This window comes from Nyctibius grandis, chromosome 10, assembly GCF_013368605.1.
Source record: "Nyctibius grandis isolate bNycGra1 chromosome 10, bNycGra1.pri, whole genome shotgun sequence".
Taxonomy (NCBI): domain Eukaryota; kingdom Metazoa; phylum Chordata; class Aves; order Nyctibiiformes; family Nyctibiidae; genus Nyctibius; species Nyctibius grandis.
The window spans coordinates 1,936,526-1,958,883 of NC_090667.1; the positions used below are offsets into that span (position 1 = coordinate 1,936,526).

The window sequence follows — 22,358 nt, forward strand, 5'->3', positions numbered from 1 at the left end:
CAAAGGGAAGAAAAAATGATGCTGTCTTTCATTTTAAACTGAGCATTTGCAGGCAGGCTGCGCAGTTTTACACCCAAAAACCTTGCCCCGAGTTTGTTAGGAGCTGTAAAGCTTCCAGGATGAGAGAGAGCTGTGCCAAACCCCCACCCAATATTCAGTAGCAGAGGGGGGGAGTTTTGCCCATGTGTGGGAAGCCGGACAAAGGCTCCCAGCGCCTCAAGGGTTACACCGGGGCACTGCTGCTGCTGCGCTAATACAGCCTAAGCTGATATTAGCCAAGCTTAACTTCTTTCAGCAGTTTGCAGATGGGAAGGGGGTGGGACGTCCTGGAGTCAGCAGTTCTTCAACAAGTCCGTGAGCGGCGGCGGCAGAGCCACCATGAGCTGATGCCCGCAGGGGCAGGGGGGTTCCCTGGAGCTGGTGAGTCCGCACCTCTATTTTTTTTTTTAATTTATTTATTCTTGAAACCTGGGTGAGGAGCACGGGTGGCTCCGGGCGGGACCCCGCAGGGTTTGCCCATCCCGCAAACGAAGGGCTGCGGGACCCCGCTCCGAGCAGAGAGGGACCCCCGGGCGCTGCGGGAGAAGGGGGGCTCGGCTGCGGGTGCCGGGGCTGCCGTGCGGTGGGGGGCCGGGGGTGAAGCACCCGCAGGGGCTGAGGCTCTGGCAGTTCCCTGTTGTTAACGATGTTTCTAACGGCCTCGGCGCGGGGGGGGAGCTGCTTCTAGCGGGTCCCCGGGGACCCCCCCGGCACCTCCGGGGGCTCACGGGGACGGCGGCTCTGACCATGACCCGAGGTCACTTGGATGCGGAGGTGGGGGCTGGTTCCTGGGGCTGCCCCAGGAGGGCTCTGCTGGTTTGGGCTTCGCTCCCCTGGCCGCAGGGATCGGGGCTTGTTTGCCATAGCAGGAGCTCTGCAGAGACCGGCAAACTCGTTTCATTGTGGCTGGCACCCTGCGGGTTTCTAGGCTTTCTGTATATGTGCTTTAACCACCCGGACCTGGAGGCTGGCTCTGGTGGTGGCTGTTGCTGTCTGTGTGTCTGTCCTGGCCCGCTGGGATCTCCACGTGCTGGTGGCCCACATGTGCCTTTGCCACAGCGTTGCAGGTTACAAGTGTTAACGTACTGTGTGGTCTGGTTCCTAATCAAACGCTGTGGATTCACACCATAACCACATCCATGCTCCATCCCCGTGGGAAGAGCCTGCTGGTGCGCGGGGTGCCAGCGCTGCCAGGGCTGTACCTCAGTGTCGGGCACAGGAGATGGAAACCTCACCTGTGGGCAGGGAACACCCGCTCTGGACGTCGAGTGTGGTTTCTTGCTTGCCATGTTGCATCAGTGTGTGCCCGTGCCTGGTGTGTCCCATCCTTTGGCATGATGGGGACAGGCTGGGTTGGGTTGGGGGTGTGAAGAGGAAGCTTTCAGGGGTTTCAGAGGGGCTCCGGCGGGGTGGAGGGTCCCCGCTTGTTCCTGGTGGTGGTTTATAGCACAGAGGGTCGGCACGGGTGCTCAGTACAGCTGCTGAGGTGGTTGTGTGCAGCTGCAGGAACACCTGCAGGAACCAAACACGGTTATTTGCTATTTTCCAGCGCAGTGAGAGCGGTCCCTAACGCGGTGACCATTTCTGCAGCAAACCGTCTGTTTTTATTGGCTTCGAGTGCAAGAGAGAAACGTAAAGTTATGTTCCTTTAAAAGCACGGCGATGCTCTCGGGCACAGAAAACATGCAGAGATTATTTTGAGAAGCTCTGGCTGTGTGCGGGCACCGCGTTTCGGTGATGGCCGTAGGCTGCTGGCGCGGGGCCCGGGCAGGCAGCGGGCATGCGGGAGCCGGCAGGTCTGTGCAGCGGGCGAAGCTGCCCCATCCCGCTGCCTTCCCTGACCTGCAGCTGGAGGAAGGAGTTGCTTTCCTTCAGGTCTTTTGGCACATGACCTGCCTCTTTCTTAACCCTTGTTTTCTTGCCCCTTATTGCACTGCAAGGTTGCCAAATAAGTCTTGGGCGACTTTCAAAGCCTTCTTTGGCTGTGAGTTTGTTTTGGGATGAAGCCTGGACCTGGTGCAGGCAGTCACGTTAGGTGTGCACAGGGTCTGGATGAAACCCTGCTCTCTCCAGGTGTTCTGCCTTCTGCCTCCCCTCTGTCCGTGCAGGCAGGGTCCTTCAGAAAAGCGCTACAACTTGCAGGGCACTTGACTGGTAATTAACCTGGTCTAATTATAGACAGCTTACTGTAAGTGAGGGATACAACTGCATTTATTATAGTTAGATCATGACACTACTGTTACTTTTTTAAGCTCTCATTTTCGATGTCACTTTCTAGACTCAGATCCCAGCGTGGCAGCCGTAACGCCGCCTTCGCGGGCACACGGTTACACACAGCTGGCAGAGGGCCTGTTAGTCCTCTCATTTGTTCACGTGGCTCTGCTTTCACTGCAGTGGCAGGGCAGTAAGTTTAGGAGCTCTTCAAGCTGTAATATTGGCTTGCAGAGAATCGCTCTTTACAGTAAAGACAGTGCTTAGCTGTTACACGGTGCCAAGCTAGCAGGTCTCAGCCTACGTCTTCTGAATGATGAAGATGAAGGTCTGCTGTGCGATGGGCAGCATCCTGCAGACAGCAGCAGGCTCCATTTCCAAGAGCTTCACGGCTGGAGGCAATGCCAGCTGCAGCTTGGCCCGCTCAGCCCTGCTGCAAACACCTTCTACGTAACTGTTGAAATTACAGAAGGCAACACGAAATTGAAATTTGACCAAGTAAGAGCTTCAGTCCAGTCTGAGCTGTCAGCAAAACAACGCAGGCTAACGTGGGGCTGGGAAGTGGCGTATGAAATGTTCCTGTTCTTTCCCACCCTCTGCAGGACGAGCTCTGAGCGTGCTGTCGCGTTGTCTCTTAAGTGTTATGGAAGGTCTTCTGTTAGAAGCCTGTCTGGGTTTCTCTGTCACTTGGGGTGATGCATTCCCAGGGCTGCCAGACTTGCATGAGTGTAATGCCATGGCTGTGCAGGATGCTCAGAGTGTTAATTCAGAAACTACTTTAAGCTGGTGCTGCCGCCAAAAGAAACAGCAGCAACAAGCCCAAAAAGGTTTGCGGCTGGATTGGTCCCCCTGTGCCATTCCTGGACCGCTGCACAAATATTTGTGCTGGTGCCTGGGAAAGGCAGGGTTGGAGTGGGAATGACACGAGGGGCAGGAGGCAGGCAGGAGGGCTCCTTGCAGTGGCAGGACTCACTGCACCATCCAGCCACGGCCCGGGATGCAGTGGGGTATCACAGCCTGTGTGGGCTGAGATGACCACAGAGGACCTGGCTCTGGCATGTCAAGGCAGGGAGACTAAAACAAGCCCTGTAGTGAGCTGTGGAGGGGACTGCATCCCACCTGGGCACGATGCAGGGCAGCACGTAGTCTGCAGGGGTACAAAAAGCATCCCTGGGGGCTCTGGGTAGCCCGTGGGTGCAGCAGGGGCTGAGGCAGACGGCACTATGGCAAACTGCAGCCTCTGCTGAGCAATGGAAGCTGTGCTTTTCGTAAAGAAAGGAAAAAAAGAAAAAGAAACTAGAGCAATGAAATGGGAATTAGCAAGGTCTGGAGCTGAACTTCCCCAGCCCAGTGGGTGCTGTGGCCGCACACCCCTTCCTTCCCCCACCACGGCCGGGGTGGTCCCTGCGCCCCTGTACCAGCCAGCACCCCCACTGCTGCAGTCCTCCGGGTTACTGGGGTTCTTAGTGGTGCCACGGCCTCTGCAGGCAGTGCTAAGGTTTGTTGAAATCCAACCGATATTTGAAGGCAAGTGTCACAACTTTGCCTGGCAACGAGCCACCAAGCTCTTGCAGAGCACCTTCGTCTTTCCGCTCTGCAAAACCAGCTGTTGTGGGTGCAGCTGCCTCTTCCCTCTCCATTCAGTGCTTCTCTTTATACTCTGCCCCAGATAAATAATTGCATAAAAATAGTTAAGCTGTTTGTTCGCTGCCTGTCACGTGGCATTCAAGAACCATATAGTATATGGGACAATCAACCACCAATGTCACTCAAAAAAAAAAAGCCCCACCAAATAAACCAACCCCAGCAAAACCCCTCGTCCACAAGAACCAAGATTTACAAATGACCACGGGTACCTCTGCGAAGCGGGGAGCTTTGCAGACGCTCTGTAAGCAGCTTCCAGGACTGAACCCCAGCCCTGGCAACGCAGGGACAGAAACAGCCCCATATAATGCTGCTTGCAGGGCACGGCGCTTCAACCGGAGCCCCAGCAAACACACACAGGATTCACTGGCACATCTAAACCTCGCCATAAGGCTGAGGGGCAAATTCTCTCCTGCTTTAGTCACCTCCACGTGCTGCTCACATACCTGCGAGCGCAAGGAGGCGGGTAGGGAAGGATCTGGCTGCGGCTTCCCCAGATGAAGCTTTGCAGCCCCTGAGTGGGTTTTGGCACAGAGCGGGACTGACAGAGCTGCAGGCAAAAGACCAAAGAGCCATAAAACCACACAGCTTTGGGGGTTTGCCTTTTCTTCTGTCTGGGTTACGTTTTCGCGTGGAGGAACTGCCTGAGCGCAGAGCAGCAGTGCTGTCACGAGAGGGGCGAGATGAGTCTGATGAGGGGGACAGCGGGTGCAAAAATATCCCAGGTGGGTTTTGCCATCTGAATTTCATCCCTTGCCAATGACAGGCTGAGGTTTTTAGCCTGGTCAATGAAATATTGTGAGTCGGGTTCAGCACGTGCTGGCGCTGGGTAACACTTTAAGGACATTTCAGCAGGTGGAGGAGCTTTAGTGTCACCGTGCCTTAGGCAATTGATAGGCTTCAGAGACAACAGAGCTGTTGAGTTTTTCCCTCCTGGTAGGAAATTTGAAATACTTGCAGAGGCTTCCTAGTGCTTCATTATCCAGACGGGTGGCAGATTTGGACCAGCATCTCAGTCTCAGCTTTGCTGTCTGCATGAGTCACGGTGGCTTCAGAGCGCTGCTGTGCTGCTCTGCTCGGGGCTGCGAGAGGTATTTTGGGGTTGGTTCTCATCTCTGAGCTGTGCCCGAGCGTGGCGAGGAGGTGTGGGACCAGAGGATGGAGCTTTCTGTGGGGGTTGGCATCAGCGGCTGCATAGGTGGACCCGACACCGAGGGATGAGGATGAGCTGGCGGCGTGGCCCCTGCGTGGCTCCAAGCACGGGGCGTTTCCAGCCAGCCATGGGGTGGCTTTTGCTCTCTGAAACATTACAAGCATATAAAGTAAGATCTCCACACAGCCACTGAATTATTTATTGCATAATTTCTCTTGGCAAGGGGCTGTAGATACTTTAGATACTTTAAATACCTCTGTTTATGTGTGATTACTGTGCTCTTTCTGTAAAATTGGACTTTCAGGACACTGAGCTCCTTGTTAGTGGTTTTTTTCCCTTCTTAGTGGATGCTTGCAAAGATCTTGTGTCTTGCAAATGCATTTCTCGGCAGTGCAGAGCAGGAGGGAGCAGAGGCCAGTGCCGCTCCTCTGGGTTGCTTGGAGATGCCCATCCTTTGTCTGTGCCTTGCCTTGGGGGCTGGAGGGGGCTGCTGGGTCAGTGGGGTCCCTGTGCCCACCAGCTCGGTCCCCGGGTGCTGAGGAGGAGCCCGTGCTCTTCGTGCACCAGGTGCTTGGTGAGAAGGAGTTTTTTCAGAAACACAGAGCAGGAGCGTGCGATATCTCTGCAATAATGCTAATGGCACAAGTGGTAATCATCAGTCATCCAGAGCAGGGTGACTTTTATATATTTGTATTTTATATATATATGTATGCACATTCACACACAAGCATATACATCCACATATGCAGATATATAATATTATGTGTGTATATGGATATATATAATGGTACCAAATCCTTTGGCAGCCTTCTCTCTGAGACAATTTTTCTGCACCAGGCATTTTTCTTCAGGCTTCAGTGTGATCTGCATGAGGGTGAGAGACATTAAATGGGGAAAAGGACTGTAGTGAAACGTGTCACTTCATAGGAGCAAAACCAGGTAAAGTGTAAGAAAGTTTTAAATAGTATTAGCCTTGCCTTGGCCAATAATCTCAATAATTGCTGAATCCCAAGTAGTTACAGCTGATTAATCCTTGCTGAGTACAGGGGGTCCCTGTATATGCACCTAAGTGAGTGCAAGATGGGTCGGGGCTGCGGGGTTGCCGGTGCCGAGCTGCTCGTGGAGGGATGCAGGCCAAGCAGTGATGGATTTTGGGTCACTGTTGTGGTGACGTGTTACACCACAATCGCACGTGGAGGCCAGGAAGAGGGCAGGAGTTGTGCAAGAGGATGTGAGCCAAGTATCGCTTGTCCTGTGCTTCGTTTTGGGGCTGTTTGCTGGATTCCTGCACATCGATTCTTTCATAGTTTCAGATACTTTTGGTGCTCATATTTTCCCTTTATGTTTACCATCCCCTTTACTCTTTCTCAAGCTGTTCGTAAGGCTCGCAGGGTGCCTGGCTTTCTGTCTCATGGCAGGGCAACTCTTCTGTAAGGTAGTTGTAGACTGCACTAAGGTCACCTCTGAGCCTCCTCTTCTCCAGGCTAAACACCCCCAGCTCCCTCAGCCGTTCCTCATAGGTCAGACCCTCCAGACCCTTCACCAGCTTGGTCGCCCTCCTCTGGACTCGAAATCATTGCAGTGGCTTTCGTTTGAATTAGCAAACGTGTTCCAGTGGGGCAGTCCAACTGACACCTGCCAGTTTTATGTGTCCCTGTGAGTTCTGACGCTCCCTTACCCGCTGTAAATGGAGATTCTCGCATAGTGACAGTCACAAGATGATTTGAATCCTCATCTCAAAGTCAGCTGAGAACCTCGTGTACAGAATGCTGCGAGCGGGTTTTTCTTCTGCAGGGGAAGGTAAGGGAGAATGGTCCAAATTTTGCCGGGTGCTTCTTTGTGCAAATCTTCTGTCACCGGCCCCGTTTTAGGACAGCAACTACAAATCTCAGAGCCTGGGGTCTGCGGAGCTGAATGTGAGAAAACGCAGCTTTAAGAGTTCAAAGATCTCATGCTGTTTCGCTTGAGTGAAATCCCTCTAAATCTGCCTCTCTGGATTGAGATGTTTGAGATCCTGTGAATTCTGTTTCCTCAGTGAAATGAGCGAGCAGGCGGTGCCGTAGCCAGGGACACGGATGTGTGGTGATGGGGATATTCCCCTCGCTGCAGGGCTGCAGCGGGTCTGCAGGCTCGGAGCCATCGGGTGCCCACTGGCTGCGTTTTGTAGTCCCCCTCTGCAAAGAGTTAATTCTCTCAGACATACTGAAAAGCTGCTTATTTGATTTTGGTTTAGTGCTATAAAGTCAAATGTAAATAGCTCTTTTTTTGTGCTTGAGTATAGGGGTAGTGATGAGATGCTTTGCCCAGTTTCCAGCATGAAATGAATCCCCCACCCTGCTGTGACTGTGTGGTGGGCAGGAAGATAAAGGCAGCTCACAAGGAGTTCTCCTTCCCAAGCAGGCGCCCGGGCGCTGACGTAATGGTAGGAAGGATGTGATTGTAGGGCTGCACAGAACGGGTACAATTTTAATTGCATTATGCATAGACTAGTAGGCTGAGGCCGTTCCCACACTGGTTTATGTCACTGAAACTCCATTGACTGCGCTGGAGTTACAGAAGCACTTCCAGCAGGAAAAGATCAAAACGAAATAGCACAATAGTGCTGTTTGTAACTAAAAACAAATAAACAAATAAGCCTTGTCCCTCTGGTGATGGCCTGTTAGTGAAGGCTGGGTGGTGTTTCAAAGCCTGGTGTCACTGGTAGCTACCCAGGAGCCCTGTTTGCCCCAAACCCTGGGTGTGGGAGGGTCAGCTTGGGCACCCCCAGGCTCTCACCCATGGCTCTTTTCTCTGCCATGGGAACACTTCAGAAATCCAGTGGTAACGTGAAGTCCCGTTCAGAATCGATGGAAACGCCAGTGTTCCCCCGTGCACCGACGCTGTGCCAGGGCTGCTCCTCCCAAACACACCTGGGCCCCTTTCCTGGCCACCTTCCCCAGGCAGGCTGCTGCCTGGAGCAGATCAAGTACGGGCTCATCACGGATCACTTCAGGATGCAAAAATCAAGATTAAGTGTTGCAAAAGCCAGAGAGCTTTGTAGTGCAAAAACCAAACGTGGTCAGAAACAGGCATCAGTGACTGACGTGACAGGTCTTTGAATAAGAGGATTCAAAGGGGCACTTCCCTTGACTGGGTAAGTTCACTCTTGAGAACAGGATCTTCTTCTTAATGTATATATTTAGTCTTCATTGAACTTAGATTATTAAGTGAAAGTGGGAAAACATAAGCAGATGAGTTTGTGAACCTTCTCCTTACCACTAGCACTTCTACTTAGCTCTCCCAGGGATCCCAGGACACTTGTCACTGCATCTGGGCAGAAAACTAAATGGATTTCTGCTTCCAAGTGTATTTTCTGATGTTATTTGCAGTTACTGACATCTCAATCTCTGTGGCATCCTCTGAGATGCCCTGCGGTGTACTTAAAATGAGTCACCAACAAGAAGTACTTACATCTTTTTTATTTAATCACAATTATCTAAGAGATTCCTGCAGCCATGAAGTCTGCAAGGATTGTAAGTTCACCATGGAAATGGGCCAGCAGCTTCCCTTGAGCAGGGAAAAGTGAATTTCTGTCTCCCAGTCAGAATTATTGATTTAATCCAGCTGATGTGGTTGTGAATGAAGGATCACCTGTTCCAGGGATATGATCTGCTGCATGACAAAAACATCAGGTTGGTGGGAAATAACGTCCCGAGTAGGAATTTAGCAGAAGGCAGCAGAACGTGGCACAAGTGGTCAGAAATAATAAAGGTACCATGAGCATTTGATTGAGATAAATGTTCTGATATTTCCCCTGGGAGCAGATGGAATAAATGCAATTTAAGCAGTTTCCCTGCAGGTCTTGTGTAACTTTGGCTGCTGCAGCACCTTGTACCCCGCTGCGGAGGCAGATGCTGCCAGCAGCACCCTGCTCGTGGCACTCGATGCGATGGCAAATTAGGTGTTTGCCTTTGGTGGGACAGGCTGTGGTTCTGGGAGCACAGTTTTAAGTGGGACTCGCTGCAATGCTTTTGCACAAATAGCTAATTCATCAGCAAATGAATAGCTCCTTCACTGAGCTCTCCCACTTTTTGTAGTTTGCTGGTAAAAGTGTTTGGCAACATGCTCTTCATAGCCTGATGGGGAGAAATATTGAGGGGAGAAATCAGCACTCTGTCTCCGTTCATCCTGACATCGTTGCAACCACATAGTCAATATTTTATCAGATGTGGAGATTTCTGGAAAGGTGCTCAAAGCTCAGGAGAAAATTACCCCACGGGTGGGTATGGCCCAGTAACACCATCTGGATGTTGTGATCATTGCAACCGTTCTTGGAGGGGCTGGTTGTGGTCCCAGAGGGTTTGCACGGGCAGGAACTCTCGGAGGAGCAGAGGTGGTCGTGGGGCGCTGGGCTGGCACCGGGGTGCAGCGTCTGGCACAAGGGATGGCTGGACCAGAGCCCACAGGAGGGAGATGGCCCCGAACACAGGCTCTGTGTCACTGCCACCGCTCCCTGCTGCCCCCCACCACGTTGTAGCCTGACAAGGGGTGAGGTCAATTGTTCGCTGTGGTTTATTTTTTGCTCCTGCAAAGTTAAAAACCTCTACTGGAGCCTTGTGTGAGGAATAAAGCTGGGTGCCATTGTGCAGGGAGTCCTGGCCCCCCACGGGAGCGAAGACCCTCCGTCAATCACTCAGCAGCTCCGCAAGCTGGAGCGAGGCCAGAGGGCGAGAAGAAAGGGGCTGCCTGGGCTCCTCTGGCAGAAAAGCTTGTTCTTTGAGACCTTGACTGCTGGTAGAGTCATAAATAGAGCTGTGGGCCTTAACAGGAAACCTTAACTGTTTGGATCCCCTCCTCTGCAGCATCTGCTTGGCTTGTCCCTCGCAGGGCTGGCCGTTATTGGAGACTCCCTGGCCGGGAGCTGATACCGGGCCGTTACTGTAAATACGAGTTATTTAAAATGCTGCTGGTGTCCTCAGCACCCAAACACGGGTCCCCTGAGGACAGCCTTGCCTCGCAGGCCAGGAGCGGTGAGCCGGGTGCCCGTCTTCTCTCTCTGGTGGCCGTTTCTGTATGTGCAAAAGAGAAAAGTTGAGGGGTCCCCAGCAGCCTCCAGCCCTTCTCTTCCTGCACCAGAGCTGCACCCCGAGGCCTGCCCGTTGGGGAATGCCCTGGCACCTCTCCCTCCCTCCACGGGAGCCACCCGTTGCCCCCGCGGAGCCCCCAGAGGTGGCTGGCCGGTGGGCTGCAGGGTGGGGACCCAGTGGGGCCTGCTCTCCGCCTGATACCCCGGCACTCCCTTATCCCCGCTCTGCACTCCCTGCTTGTTTCTTCCAGGAAACGTTTAAGCGATGAAACGAAACTTCCCTTGGCTTGAGTCACCTATAATTTACCCTGGTGTAAATCATAAGGAACTCGAAGTTGAGAATGTGAAGCTGGCAGAAAGGCACAAAGCGGCATTTCAGAGCGTGTCTGCACAGCGTTGTGCACACAGAGGCACGCTGGCTTTGCCCCGCTCTGCGTGAGCCGGGGGCTGGTGGCCGGAGCTGTTGCCACGCTGCCTGTCCCTGGGTGCTGCCTGCCCCTGCCGGGGGGCCATGGCCACCACACAGCCCCCGTCCTGCTCCGGGAAGGCAGAGCAAGCTCCTGGCAGCCCTGAGGGTACAGTCGTAGCTGGGTCCCACACCTTGTCACAGCATCTGTCTGCTCCAGATAACTGCAGCTGCGTTGCCTAACGTACGTTTGTGCTTAGTTGTCCTTTAGGAGGGAGCTGGCTGCTCCTGCTTGCCCTTGCAGGGATGTTTCCTCGCCAGGGGAGGTTCAGGTTGGACATTAGGAAGCATTTCTTCTCAGCAAGGGTCATTAGCCATTGGAAGGGGCTGCCCAGGGAGGTGGTAGAGTCACCATCTCTGGAGGGGTTTAAGAAAAGACTGGACATGGCACTTAGTGCCCTGGTCTAGTTGCCATGGTGGTGTCAGGGCAATGGTTGGACTTGATGATCCCAGAGGGTTCTTCCAACCTGACTGATTCTGTGACTCTGTGATTCTCCTGTCTTTTCCATCGATGCTGTCCTTCTCGAGTTGAGGTGGTTGTTGTTGGGCAGCCCCTGGGGTCAGCAGAGCAGTGTGCTTGCGACGGCTCACCAGGCGAAGCGCGTCCTCCCCTTCCCGAGCCGCGCAGACCCGCGCTTCCCGTCCGACGCCGTGACCTGACTGCATCCCTCTGCCTCTTGCAGAGTTTGCCGTTTCACTCGTGGAGAAGATGCAGGCCCAGGAAATCCTGCGGAGCCTGCGGCTCCCCGAGTTCGATGACCTCAGCCAGTTTTTCCGCAACCTGCCGGCCACGGCGCTGGTGGGCATCGGTGCCTTCGCCGCCGTCGTCGCGTACTGGTTCGCCAGCCGGCCCAGGGCCGTGAAGCCGCCCTGCGACCTGCGGATGCAGTCGGAGGAGGTCGAGGTGAGGCCAGGGGTACACTGGGCGGCCAGGCTGGGATTCACCCCAGGTTTGCGTGCCTGGAAGTGACCGCAGGGGATGCCAGGAGGTGCTTTGGTTTGTTTTAAGGGCTCCCCAACCTCCTCCTGAAATCAGGTGTGTAACGCACTACGCCAGGGATCACTTCACTCCTTAATCCACCTTTTCCTATAAACTGGAAAGCTGGAATACAGCCCGTTAACTTATTCTCTTAGATTTTCAGTAACATTTTGGTCTTAGCTTTGCTTAACTGTGGAAATGTTCAAGGTTAACCCTGGCAGTGTTCAAGGCCAGGTTGGATGGGGCTCTGAGCAGCCTGGTCTAGCGGAAGGTGTCCCTGCCTGTGGCAGGGGGGTTGGAACTGGATGGTCTTTAAGGTCCTTTCCAACCCAAACCAGTCTGTGATTCTGATCCATGACTGAAAATCACAGGAGCTGCCATTGTATGGGAGAGACCACTGCAAGGCAGCAGCTGATGAGATCAAATCAGCTGGCACTTCTTGTGCGTGCCCATTACCGAGTTTGCTGCTGCAAACTTTGTAATAAGAAGAAAAAGGAGACCCGAATCTGTGCTTAGAGGCTGAGGAGTTATTAATTTTCATGGCTGCAAAAGGTTTTAAAGTTTAATGAAGCTGCTCTGTTTTAAAGAGCAGAAATATCTCCGAAAATTGTTTCCACTTAATCTGAAAGTGTGATGAGAAATTTTAAATCCTTTTGTGATGTCCCCTCTAAAACGTTATTGTCTTTAATGAAACAACTTTTTGAAAGGATGGGAGGAATTTACATTTTCCAAGACAGTTTTTCCCTGTGGTTAGGGCTTTAGTGAGACTTTCTTCTGGCTCACAGCGCAGTCCTGGTTTGGTCGCTCTCACCCTGCCAGCCTCCCCTTGCCCACCCCTAAAACACCCCTGCTGAACCCCCGCACTGGGGGCTGGTGTCTCACCTCTGCTCTAGTCTGTCCTTCATGTTGGTCTGGATGTCCTTGAGAAGGTGCCCGTGGTGCCAGTCCTGGGGACCTGTGGAGCCCAGAGCATTTGCTCCCCCCAGGATGTCCTCACTCCGTTACTTGCAGATTTATAATTCCTCCTCAAATCCCCTTGGGAAATACCAACCATCTCCTGTGGCAACGAGCTGGTCAAGCGCTCCTCTCTGGGCGGGTGGTTCTCCATGTCACTGGGGTGCTGAGGGGGATGTCCCACCTCTCCCATCCCTTTGGGTGTTGGGGCAGGAACACGGTGGCGGCTGCAGAGGCTTCCCTGGCATTTGGCGAGCGTGCTGCTGTATGGTTGGGGTCTCGCCATCTCCCACCCATCGGGCAATGCTGATGGCTGTGTCATGTTGTGTTGCACAGGGCCTGGATGGGGCACGCCGGTCGGTGATCGGGGACAGCCCGCAGCTGCTGACACACTACTACGACGACGCCAGGACCATGTACGAGGTCTTCAGGAGGGGATTCAGCATCTCCGGTGAGAGCATGGTGATGAGGAGGCCTGGGAGCAGAGGTGGGGAGAGGTGGAGGACCAGACAAGGTGGACACACAAACAGTGTAGGAGGCTCAAAGGCTTAGGGAAGCTCCGAGACTGTAGAGGCTGAAAGAGCCTGGGAGCCCATCAAAGCGTGGGAGGCCCAAATGGTGTAAGGGCCCATTTGGACTCAAAGGCCAAAGGAGCGTGGGAGGCCCACAAAGGAGTGGGCGGCCACCACAGTGTGGGAAGCCACAAAATTGTAGAAGTTGAGAGTGAGAGGCTGAAAGAATGGGGGAGGGACAAACAGCGGAGAGGCTGAAAAACTGTAGGAGGCCCCAAGGGTGCAGGAGGCACAAAGAGCATAGAAGCAAGAAGAGTGTGGAAGCTCAAGGAGATACGATTGCTGAAGGAGAGAGGGAGGCTGAAAGAGTATGGGAGGCCAAAAAAGTGCAGAGGTCCAGAGAGCGTAGAGCCTAAGATAGTGTGGGAGGCCCAAACACTGTAGAGGACTATTATGTGTGGGAGACCAAAAGAGTTGAGAGGCCAAAAAGGAGGGCTAAAGACTGTAGAGGCCAAGAGTCTGTAGAGGCACTGCCTCCGTAACTCTGTCATCTCTGCTTGTGTCTTCCAGAGAACGGCCCCTGCCTGGGGTTCAGGAAGCCCAAGCAGCCCTACCAGTGGCTGTCCTACAAGGAGGTGAGCTGGAGATGGCACCCCGCAGAGTCCTCTGTCCCTGTGCTCTCACCCTGACCAGCAGAACGAGGGGTGTTGAGGCACCTATCGGTGCACGCACTAGGCCGGGAGGGTGCGAATGTGCCATGCGAGGGCTCTCGGTTTCTCTGGCCAGGCACATCCTGGTATTGCTTATATTCCTCTTTTTTACGTCTTTTTTTTTCTCTCCAAATTCCAGGTGGCTGAAAGAGCAGAAGCTCTGGGTTCAGGCCTTCTTCGGCAGGGCTGCAAGCCATGCACGAAGCAGTTCATTGGGGTCTTTGCTCAAAACCGCCCAGAGGTGAGATTTAAGTTCAACTTGATGCTGTATTAATAATGTTCCTGACTTGTGAGCTTGCTTTATATTTGAAGCTTGTTCTCAAGTGTGTTAAATCTGCTCCCATGGTCCCCTTCTCACCTCCATGCTTCGATGTCCTCTTGCAGTGGATCATTTCCGAGCTGGCTTGCTACACCTACTCCATGGTGGTGGTTCCCCTCTACGACACCTTAGGTCCTGGAGCCATTCGTTACATCGTCAACACAGGTAAAACCAAAACTGATGTAATCTCAGAAACCAGCTTTGTTGCTCAGAATGGTTCATTTTCTTCTGCTTTCCAAGACGTGGGTGATTTTACTCATTGAGTGTCTTGAAGTGACTTAGAGAGGTTTCTGGGGAGCGGTGTGTCCCCACGCTGGGTCAGGGCTGCCTCTGCTGCATTGCCCACGTGCCTGGTTGTGCACAGCCATGGATGGGGCTGCGCTGGCTGCAGGAATTACTCCACAGCCACCCACTCCTGTCCTGCTTCGTATTTTGCCTTCTAGATTTTTTAGCCCACACGGTGAGCAATTTTAGTATTTTGAATTGAATCCCACAGTAATTGTAGATGTCAGCTCCAGCTTGGGCATTGATTTAGGTTAGCTAAAATTGCAGTAATTTTCTAAGAGAAGTGTATGTTATATTCTAGGATTTCTGATGGTAGCCTGCAGTGAATATCAGAACTGATACAACGTTAGCTATGAGCCAGTAGCCAGTCTTGCATTAAAAAAGATTTAGTGTAAACAACTTGTTTGGCTGCTTTTCTTCCAGCTGACATTTCCACAGTCATTTGTGACAAACCTGAAAAAGCCAGAATACTCCTCGACCACGTGGAAAGGAAAGAAACGCCGGCTCTGAGCTCCATCATCCTGATGGACCCGTTCGAGAAGGAGCTGATGGAGAGAGGGAGGTGCTGTGGGGTTCGCATCCAGACCATGCAGGAGGTGGAGGTAGGTTTGCTCTCCCTCTCTTTTTACTATATTTTGTAGTTTCTGTAAAAAGAAGGTAAAATATACAGGGACTTGTGAGCTGCATGGCAGGTTTGGTGTCTGGAGAGCATGAAAGAGCAGCTTGTGGCTGATAATATTGATGCTCAGTGCAGTTGCCTCTTAGTGTTATTGCTTGTTAGGAGCCAACATTTCAATCCTTCCTGCTCAGATAAGATGGCACCTGCTATTTAAACCTGGGAAGGGGGGTTGCTGTTCGAGACACTGTCCTCCTACGTGTAAGCCTACAGCCTTCCACTTGTGTGAAGCAGCCTGGATCCAGCTCAGCCAACCCAAGCGATACTTGAAATCCACAGATGGCATTGCAGTTAGCGCAAGAGACTTGGGATAGAAAAGATGACCTAAGTGTTAGCCACAAATTTTTCTGCTCTAGCTCACACTTCGCTTTAGCGGTTTGCAGATCATTAGCAAGTGGGTTACACCACAGGAATTAAAGTGGAAATCATTTTTGTTACTTTATTCTCTTTCAGGACTGTGGCCGTGAGAGTCGCCATGTGCCTGTGGTGAGTGTTGGCATGCTGCTTTCCCCACCTACAGCTGCAGCTGACTATGTCCCGTTTATTTTGCTGACCAAAGAGGGAAGGGTTGGCTCTGGGCAGAAGGAGGCCACGGCAGTGCCCCATGACCCTCTGGGGGCCACGTGGGAGGCAGTGGAGGAGCCCAGGACTGTTGATACCATCCACTGGAGATGTGCAGTGTTTGCATCATACCCTCCGCCTGGGACACTTAGCTGGGATAGTTCATCCTTGTTGAACATGTTAATGGGACAGTAATTAAATGCCGTTGATAAGCCACACTAATTCCACTTCCTTACCCAGGCGGCACCAGGGGAATACATTTGCCCCCTTGGCTTTCTGCTGGGTTTTTCTACAGCCCAGAAACACTACTTGGCTGTATTTCTCTGGGGTATTTTTGGAAAACTGCATTGATATTTTTTAGCGGCTGCTCATACTCGTGCAAAACTTTCAAAAGCAGCCTCTGATTTTCAGGCTGCTGATTTATTCACTGGTGACCCAAAATAGCACGCACGTGCAGTGGTGATGAGAATACAGCGATGCTACTGGAAACAGGAGCAATCAGCAGCTTCGGGAAGTTGTCCCCTGTTGTGGATAACCACAGGTGTCCAGAATTTATCTGGAAATCAGTAAATTATCTCACGTTTTCCCACATACCTACAGGTATAGATGGTGTCTTTGAAAATACTAACTGCAAGGGTCATTAGCCATTGGAAGGGGCTGCCCAGAGAGGTGGTGGACTCACCATCTCTGGAGATCTTTAAGAAAAGACTGGACATGGTACTTAGTGCCCTGGTCTAGTTGCCATGGTGGTGTCAGGGCAATGGTTGGACTCGATGAGCCCAGAGGCTCTTCCAACCTGATTGATTCTGTGTGATTCTGTGAAATACTAACTGCAAGATGCAAATATTCCATCAAAGTCTTCTTACACTCAAGCATGCCCTTACTGCAGCTGGGGAAAAACATAAGGGAGGAATAGAGTCTGCATCAACTGAAGAAACCTGATAAAAAGTGTTTTATGATGGTCTTTTATATTTGCCAAGGGGAATGACAGCTTTTTATGGCACAGCTGAAATACAATTGGTTTGATCTTTAAGTTTATACACTGACACCAGTCTACCATTGACCCTTCTGCATTTGATTGATGTGATTTTCTTATTTTCCTTGTTTATTTCTAGCCTCCTCGACCAGAAGATCTATCAATTGTCTGTTTTACTAGTGGCACTACAGGTAAGAGGCATTTTAATCTCGAAATGTTAGAACAGATTATCAAATTAATTATTAACACCACCTCAATATGTGCAAACGTGCTATTATCTGATGTGGCAATGATATTTCTGTACATTTTTAATATTTAAGAATACATATGTACATATGTTTCTATAGATTGCAAATTAAAAATAATGATATATTTGTTTCTCACTTGGATTCCCTGACATACACTTTGACAGTACAATTTTGCAGTTGTCTGGAAATCTGCCCATGTTTCTGCTTCCCATTTTGCAGTGTAGTTATGAAGCGCTTGATGGATGGGTATTTGTCTTCTGCAGATGTTTAAAAAAAAAAACAAACAAAAGAAATGCAGGTCCACAGCTTTCCATTCTCTGTACCCTAAGCACACCGATGTCCCCAGTCCCACCAGCGTCCTCAGCACCGCCGTCTCCTCTGCAGTGTGCCTCAGCTCGCTCGCGTGTTGCCCATCTCCTTGGGCTGGCCATGGGGCACCATGTGCTGGGGCAGGCTTGGGGACCAGCCCTTGTTCTTGGCGAGGATAAGCAGCATCATTTTCCTGCCTGTTCTTAGCAGAAGCAGTGCTTTCTCCTTTCTCCAGACCCTGGTCTTCATACAGCTTGCAGGAATTTGGGTCTTTCAAGAACTCGACCTCTGTAACATCTCCCAAAGCCGTACAGACAAACGGACAGGCAGACAGTGCAGGTGCACGAGGCGTGATTGCTTGGGAAGCCACTTTATACTTACCTGCAGGGAAGGACCATGCTCCAGGGACTGCTGGAGTGGCTCTTCCAGGTTCACCGGCGCTCTCAGGATTGCCTAACACTTGATCCTACCCCAAAGCATCCTCGATTTGGCCTCCACTCCTTTAGGCCAGCAGAAGATGCCGCTTGCCACCAAGCCGCCCTCCAAGAAGGGAGCTGCTGGTGCTGCTCAGCCTGGGGAGTGCAAAGGCGGCAGATTAGGCTGAGCGAGAGGGGACCTCTTCATCTTCCACCTCCTGGAGAAGACTCGTACTGCAGACCAGGTAGGCAACTGCTTTATCAACTCCAAGTACAAACTCCAAATGTATTAAAAGGCTTCGGGTTTTTTTTGATTCTTAGTTGTGAAATCTGTGTGCTTTAGAGCACTGTGTGAAAGGAGCCTGTGACTGCTCTGTCTCAGCACTGGGAGTTCCTAAAAGGAGAAGGTTGAACCCAGTGCAGGATACGGATGTCCCAGCCACGTTCGCTGTGAGCACCAGCTGTGCCAGTGCAAAGTGGTCGGGCACAAAAAGGATCTGTAGGAAGCCAAAGGAGCCGTGCCCACAGATACAGTGGGGCACAATTTGGTTGTGCTGCTTTTAAAGTGCAGAGCAATTATTTTTTCAAGTCACATATCTGTGGATATTTTTATTTCTAAATAATAATTCTGAATAGAGAAGTGTTTTTTGGTTTTCTTATGTGCAAATGCAATCAGGGGCTGGTTTCTGACTTTGTGCTTTTCTTTGGAACATGCCTGAAGTTACAGAAATAGGACAACCAGGGAGCTCACTTGCTTTCTTCCACCCAAACCAGAGATTTCAAATTCTGCAAATCGTCTGCAAACTAACCTCTCGCAGAGCAATGCTTTGTGAACCACCACCCCATCCTCTGCTGCTGGAGGGCTTTGAACATCACCTTCTGGTTTTTCCAGGAGTTGCATCAACTCTCTGGTCTGTTTTCCATGTTGTGTTTTGATGTAAAAGGCTTGGCTTTTTGTATAGCCCATGTCAGGTTATTTTTAACGACCAGATTTAGAATTTTCTTCCAACAGATATGTTCACAAGTGCTTTTTCAATTCTGAAGGGCTCTAAATATTTTTGTATGGTGTGAAACCAATCTTCGCTATAGGCTTTGTAACCTGGAAATTGTAGAATTGGAAACAATTTTGACCGTTTATAAAAAAAAAAAAGCCAGAAGTGGACTTTAATGTGTGCTTTTGTTTGATAGGATCAGATGACAGATGCCTCCACAGGCTGAAGGGAGAGACTGAGGTTGCCGAGCTCACGTGACAAGACCAACTTTCATTGTTGTACCAAGAAATCATCAGCACTCATAAATGGGCCAAAGGCACCCAGATGTCCCCAAACTGTCAGGATACAATTTTTCATGCTGGCTACTGCAGAGAAGCACCTGTTTTGCTGGGTTAACTCTTAAAAAGATGGAACTACTGAAGAAGGTTAAAATTTACAGGAATCTCCCAGCCCAAAAAGCTGCAGCTCCCCTGTGACACCATGGTTTGTTCTGGATTTCTCCTGATGAAGGATGTCCTGGCTCTAACGCTGCTGCTCTGCTTTGACACCGTTAACGCCGTGATGCTGAACCTGCTGTGGACAGGACACAGAGGAAGAAGCCAAGATGTTCACACTGCTTCCAGGCATGTCCTGGTGCTTTGAGTGGAGACACTGAATTTGCATTAAAAAAGTAGTCAGAGGTGAAGTAAGTAATTGAGTCTGAGGTCTTAATGCATCTGAGAAATCTTCCAAAAAAAAGTCTGAAGAGCTGTGTCAAGGTGCAGGAGCCAGATCTGCTGTTGGTGTAGCTGGAGGGCACAGTTTTGAATTTCCAAACCAGTCCTGAGCACGTCCTCTCCGCTGGCGTGCGACCTGCTGGCTGCCACCACAGAGGACCCTGTGCCACGCTGCGGGAGTACGGCTGCTGGTAGAATTGCAGGGGCTGAGCACGCATGTTTGGCTGGACACAACTGAAATAACACGAGCAATTTCTGGGTCGTTGGCATGTATTTATGACTGACACTGGTTCGTGGAGTTCTCTTGAGGTCTGGATCCATGTGTGCACCCAGCTGTGAAAATAACTGCCTCAAAACCAGGCTGAGCTGGTGCCTGCAAGCCTGTCTGTCCAACACGTTAGGACAGGAGCAGCTGTGGTTGGCAGAGACGTCAGCCCTAGCTTCACCTCGGGGCTTCGGACGAGGATGAGTGTGAGACCAAAACAGCCTCCTGTGCACTGGATTCATCTGCAAGAGTTTGGGGCTGAATTACTCGAAGGCACTTGGAACACCAGATACGGATCTTCAGTAAAATACGTTGTGTTCAAAATATCCTGCTTTAGTGCAATAAATGTGTGCAATAATTACTACTTTTGTTTGGGCCTTTATTTATTATTTGAGATGCTGCATCTTCGTAGTCTGAGAAAGCCAGAATAAAATTCTGGCTGCTGTATGGTTTTGCAAGGCTGTTGCATCCGTCGTGAACTGTAACAGCATTGCAAAGCTCCTGGGGCATCCCTGTGCCCGCCGGGCCGGGGCCACGCGGGGCGTCTGCAGGTAAAGCTCCTCCAATCTGCTCCCGCGCGGCGCAGCAGGAGCTACGCTGCAGTGGCGTGATCGAATTAAAACAATCTGCTTAACGACACGCTGGAGAAAGAGGCTGGCTCTGTAATCTTTATTCGAGCTGAGCTACACCTTCTTTTTGGCAATAAACCCTTTGAGGGTGATGAAAAGGGACAGCGCTGGGACAGGAGGACACGCAGAGTCCCGCGCTGCAGGCAGGGCGTTTTGAACGGCACCGGCGGCTCCGGTTTGTGTGCTCAGAGGCTTCAACCTGCCCGTTCTCTGGGTGACAAACACCGTGTTTTGGCGTACGAATGGATATGAAATCCAGAAATTGTATTGTGGTGTGAAGGGGGACTTTCAGCTCGGAAGAGAAAAGAGGGTGAAAAAGCAAACGCCAACAGTGCAGAGCTGCCCGGTGTGAGGAGGAGATGTTGGGGCTTTGCCAGCGCCCTGTCCCTGTCTCCAGGACACCTCTGCTCTGCTGCTGACAATATTAATGACTTCCCTTAATTGCAGTCTCATAGGGTCTTCTCACAGCCTAATTTTTACCACGTATTACTTGTTTTCTGCATTGTTCAGGTTATCCCATGCACTGGCTAAGTAAGAGCTTAACAGCCTTTTAAATGGGGTTTGTTGGTATTCAAGATCATTCTTAGTCAAAAATCTGTATGAAATAAATCCTACGTGGAGAGGCTGGAGAAGTGCCAGCCAGGTCTGATGGCCGTGCCCATCCAGCAGCTCCATCTGAGCACTCTCATAAATTGCAGTTGGGCTATTTCTGGTGGAAACTGGTGTTCAGAGTCTCCAATAGAAATATTCATGTTATACCATGTTTACAGCATATTTTTATTAAATTATGAGGATGGCAATAAGTGGTTTTGGTGCATGTTACTGCACAGAAATGACTGTGAAAATTACGTAAGTTTTAAAATTCAAAAAGAGAACTGAATATCTTAACTTTTTCCTGTTTTGGTGGGGCTTTGTTGGGGTTTGTTTTTTTTAAGCTTTTGGGAATTGCCTATTGGCTCATGTTTTAAAATCACTCTTTGTTTCCTTTCAGGAAACCCCAAAGGTGCTATGCTGACTCACGGGAATGTGGTTGCTGATTTTTCAGGCTTTTTGAAGGTGACAGAGGTGAATACCCTGATTTAGAAAGTGTTGCCATGTGTGGAGTGCGTGGGTTAAGCTGTGTCCCTGCATGGGCTGGAAATGTGCTCCTGCAGATAAGAGGTGAAATTTCTCTTACTCAGAGGGCCAAATCCATGGAACTAGGAGCAAGTCTGAGCTTACAGCACTGGAGGGCATTAAATCCCCTTCCCAGCACTGGCTCCCTGGCTCTGTAGGGCTCAAAGTGCTTCTGAGGAGCAATGTTGGCTCCTGTAAATCATTTAACTCCTCTCAAAAAATTAGGAAAGCAAACAGTTGCAACCAGTGCTTGAAAAAGAGGACAGGGATCCACTTCTAAGGGTGCCCACACAACGTCCTCATTTACTTGAAAGCTCTCTGCATATAAAGTGGGTATATATACAAGAAGAACATGCAGTTTTTTTACAAGAATGGTTAATTTCGTTGATACTAAAGTATATCTTGGTTTCTGTTATAGGTATTTTTAAAAAAACACAGCACTGGCCAAGTACACGTGTAAAATGTTTCATGCAATGTGTAAACCCGTGTTTAGAAACAATACAGGAAGCAGAATTGCTTTAGCACAGCACATTAAGGATTATATGCAGCTTGTACCTGAAAAACATAAAGAATTTAAGTTTTTGTAGTAAACAGGCAATTCTATAACGTAGCAACGTACACACGGGATGGCCAATTTGTTACCTTACGCCCCTCGCTGGTCTTATTGTTGGTGCTGAAAATACTGCAGTCTTATTGCCTTAATCCTTGAACTTTCTGAGATTTCCAGACCACTGTAGTAAAGAAACTCGGGCACGTGATGTGATGTAAGAAATCCCCCTGGACTCACGTGTTCAAGTATTTGCAGGGTTGTGTCTCCAGTAATTTGCAGTACGAAATGTCAGTGCAGCAGCTCGCTGCAGGGAGCCCCGGGGCTTCACAGCGCGGAGCTCTCGCGGGGTTCAGAGGCAGCGAGATGCTCACATGAAAGCTCATGTGTAGGTATGTCTGAGTTTCAAAGGGCAGGAGTATTTATTTTGGAAGAGAAGTGGTTTAGAGGGAGCTGAGGGAGCTTCACATCTTCCAGGGCTGGCCCACACAAATGGATTTAGTGTTCGCTGGTGGCAGCGGAACATTGATTATTCTCGAAGGTATCAGATTGAGACGTAAGTGTGGTGTA

The 22,358-nt window shown here is 50.7% G+C and overlaps 1 protein-coding gene across 1 annotated transcript in view; it reads left to right on the top strand.

Moving 5' to 3' along the window:
- Nucleotides 1-346: 346 nt before the first annotated feature.
- The window catches only part of ACSL6 (acyl-CoA synthetase long chain family member 6), a 40,518-nt gene continuing 18,506 nt past the window's right edge, over nucleotides 347-22,358 (top strand). The window contains exons 1-10 of the mRNA XM_068408331.1: nucleotides 347-420; nucleotides 11,262-11,482; nucleotides 12,848-12,962; nucleotides 13,594-13,658; nucleotides 13,873-13,974; nucleotides 14,118-14,217; nucleotides 14,761-14,939; nucleotides 15,467-15,499; nucleotides 16,690-16,741; nucleotides 21,117-21,190. Of these exons, the coding sequence (XP_068264432.1) occupies nucleotides 387-420; nucleotides 11,262-11,482; nucleotides 12,848-12,962; nucleotides 13,594-13,658; nucleotides 13,873-13,974; nucleotides 14,118-14,217; nucleotides 14,761-14,939; nucleotides 15,467-15,499; nucleotides 16,690-16,741; nucleotides 21,117-21,190 (975 nt within the window). The 5' untranslated portion in view covers nucleotides 347-386. The remainder of the gene's footprint in view (nucleotides 421-11,261; nucleotides 11,483-12,847; nucleotides 12,963-13,593; nucleotides 13,659-13,872; nucleotides 13,975-14,117; nucleotides 14,218-14,760; nucleotides 14,940-15,466; nucleotides 15,500-16,689; nucleotides 16,742-21,116; nucleotides 21,191-22,358) is intronic.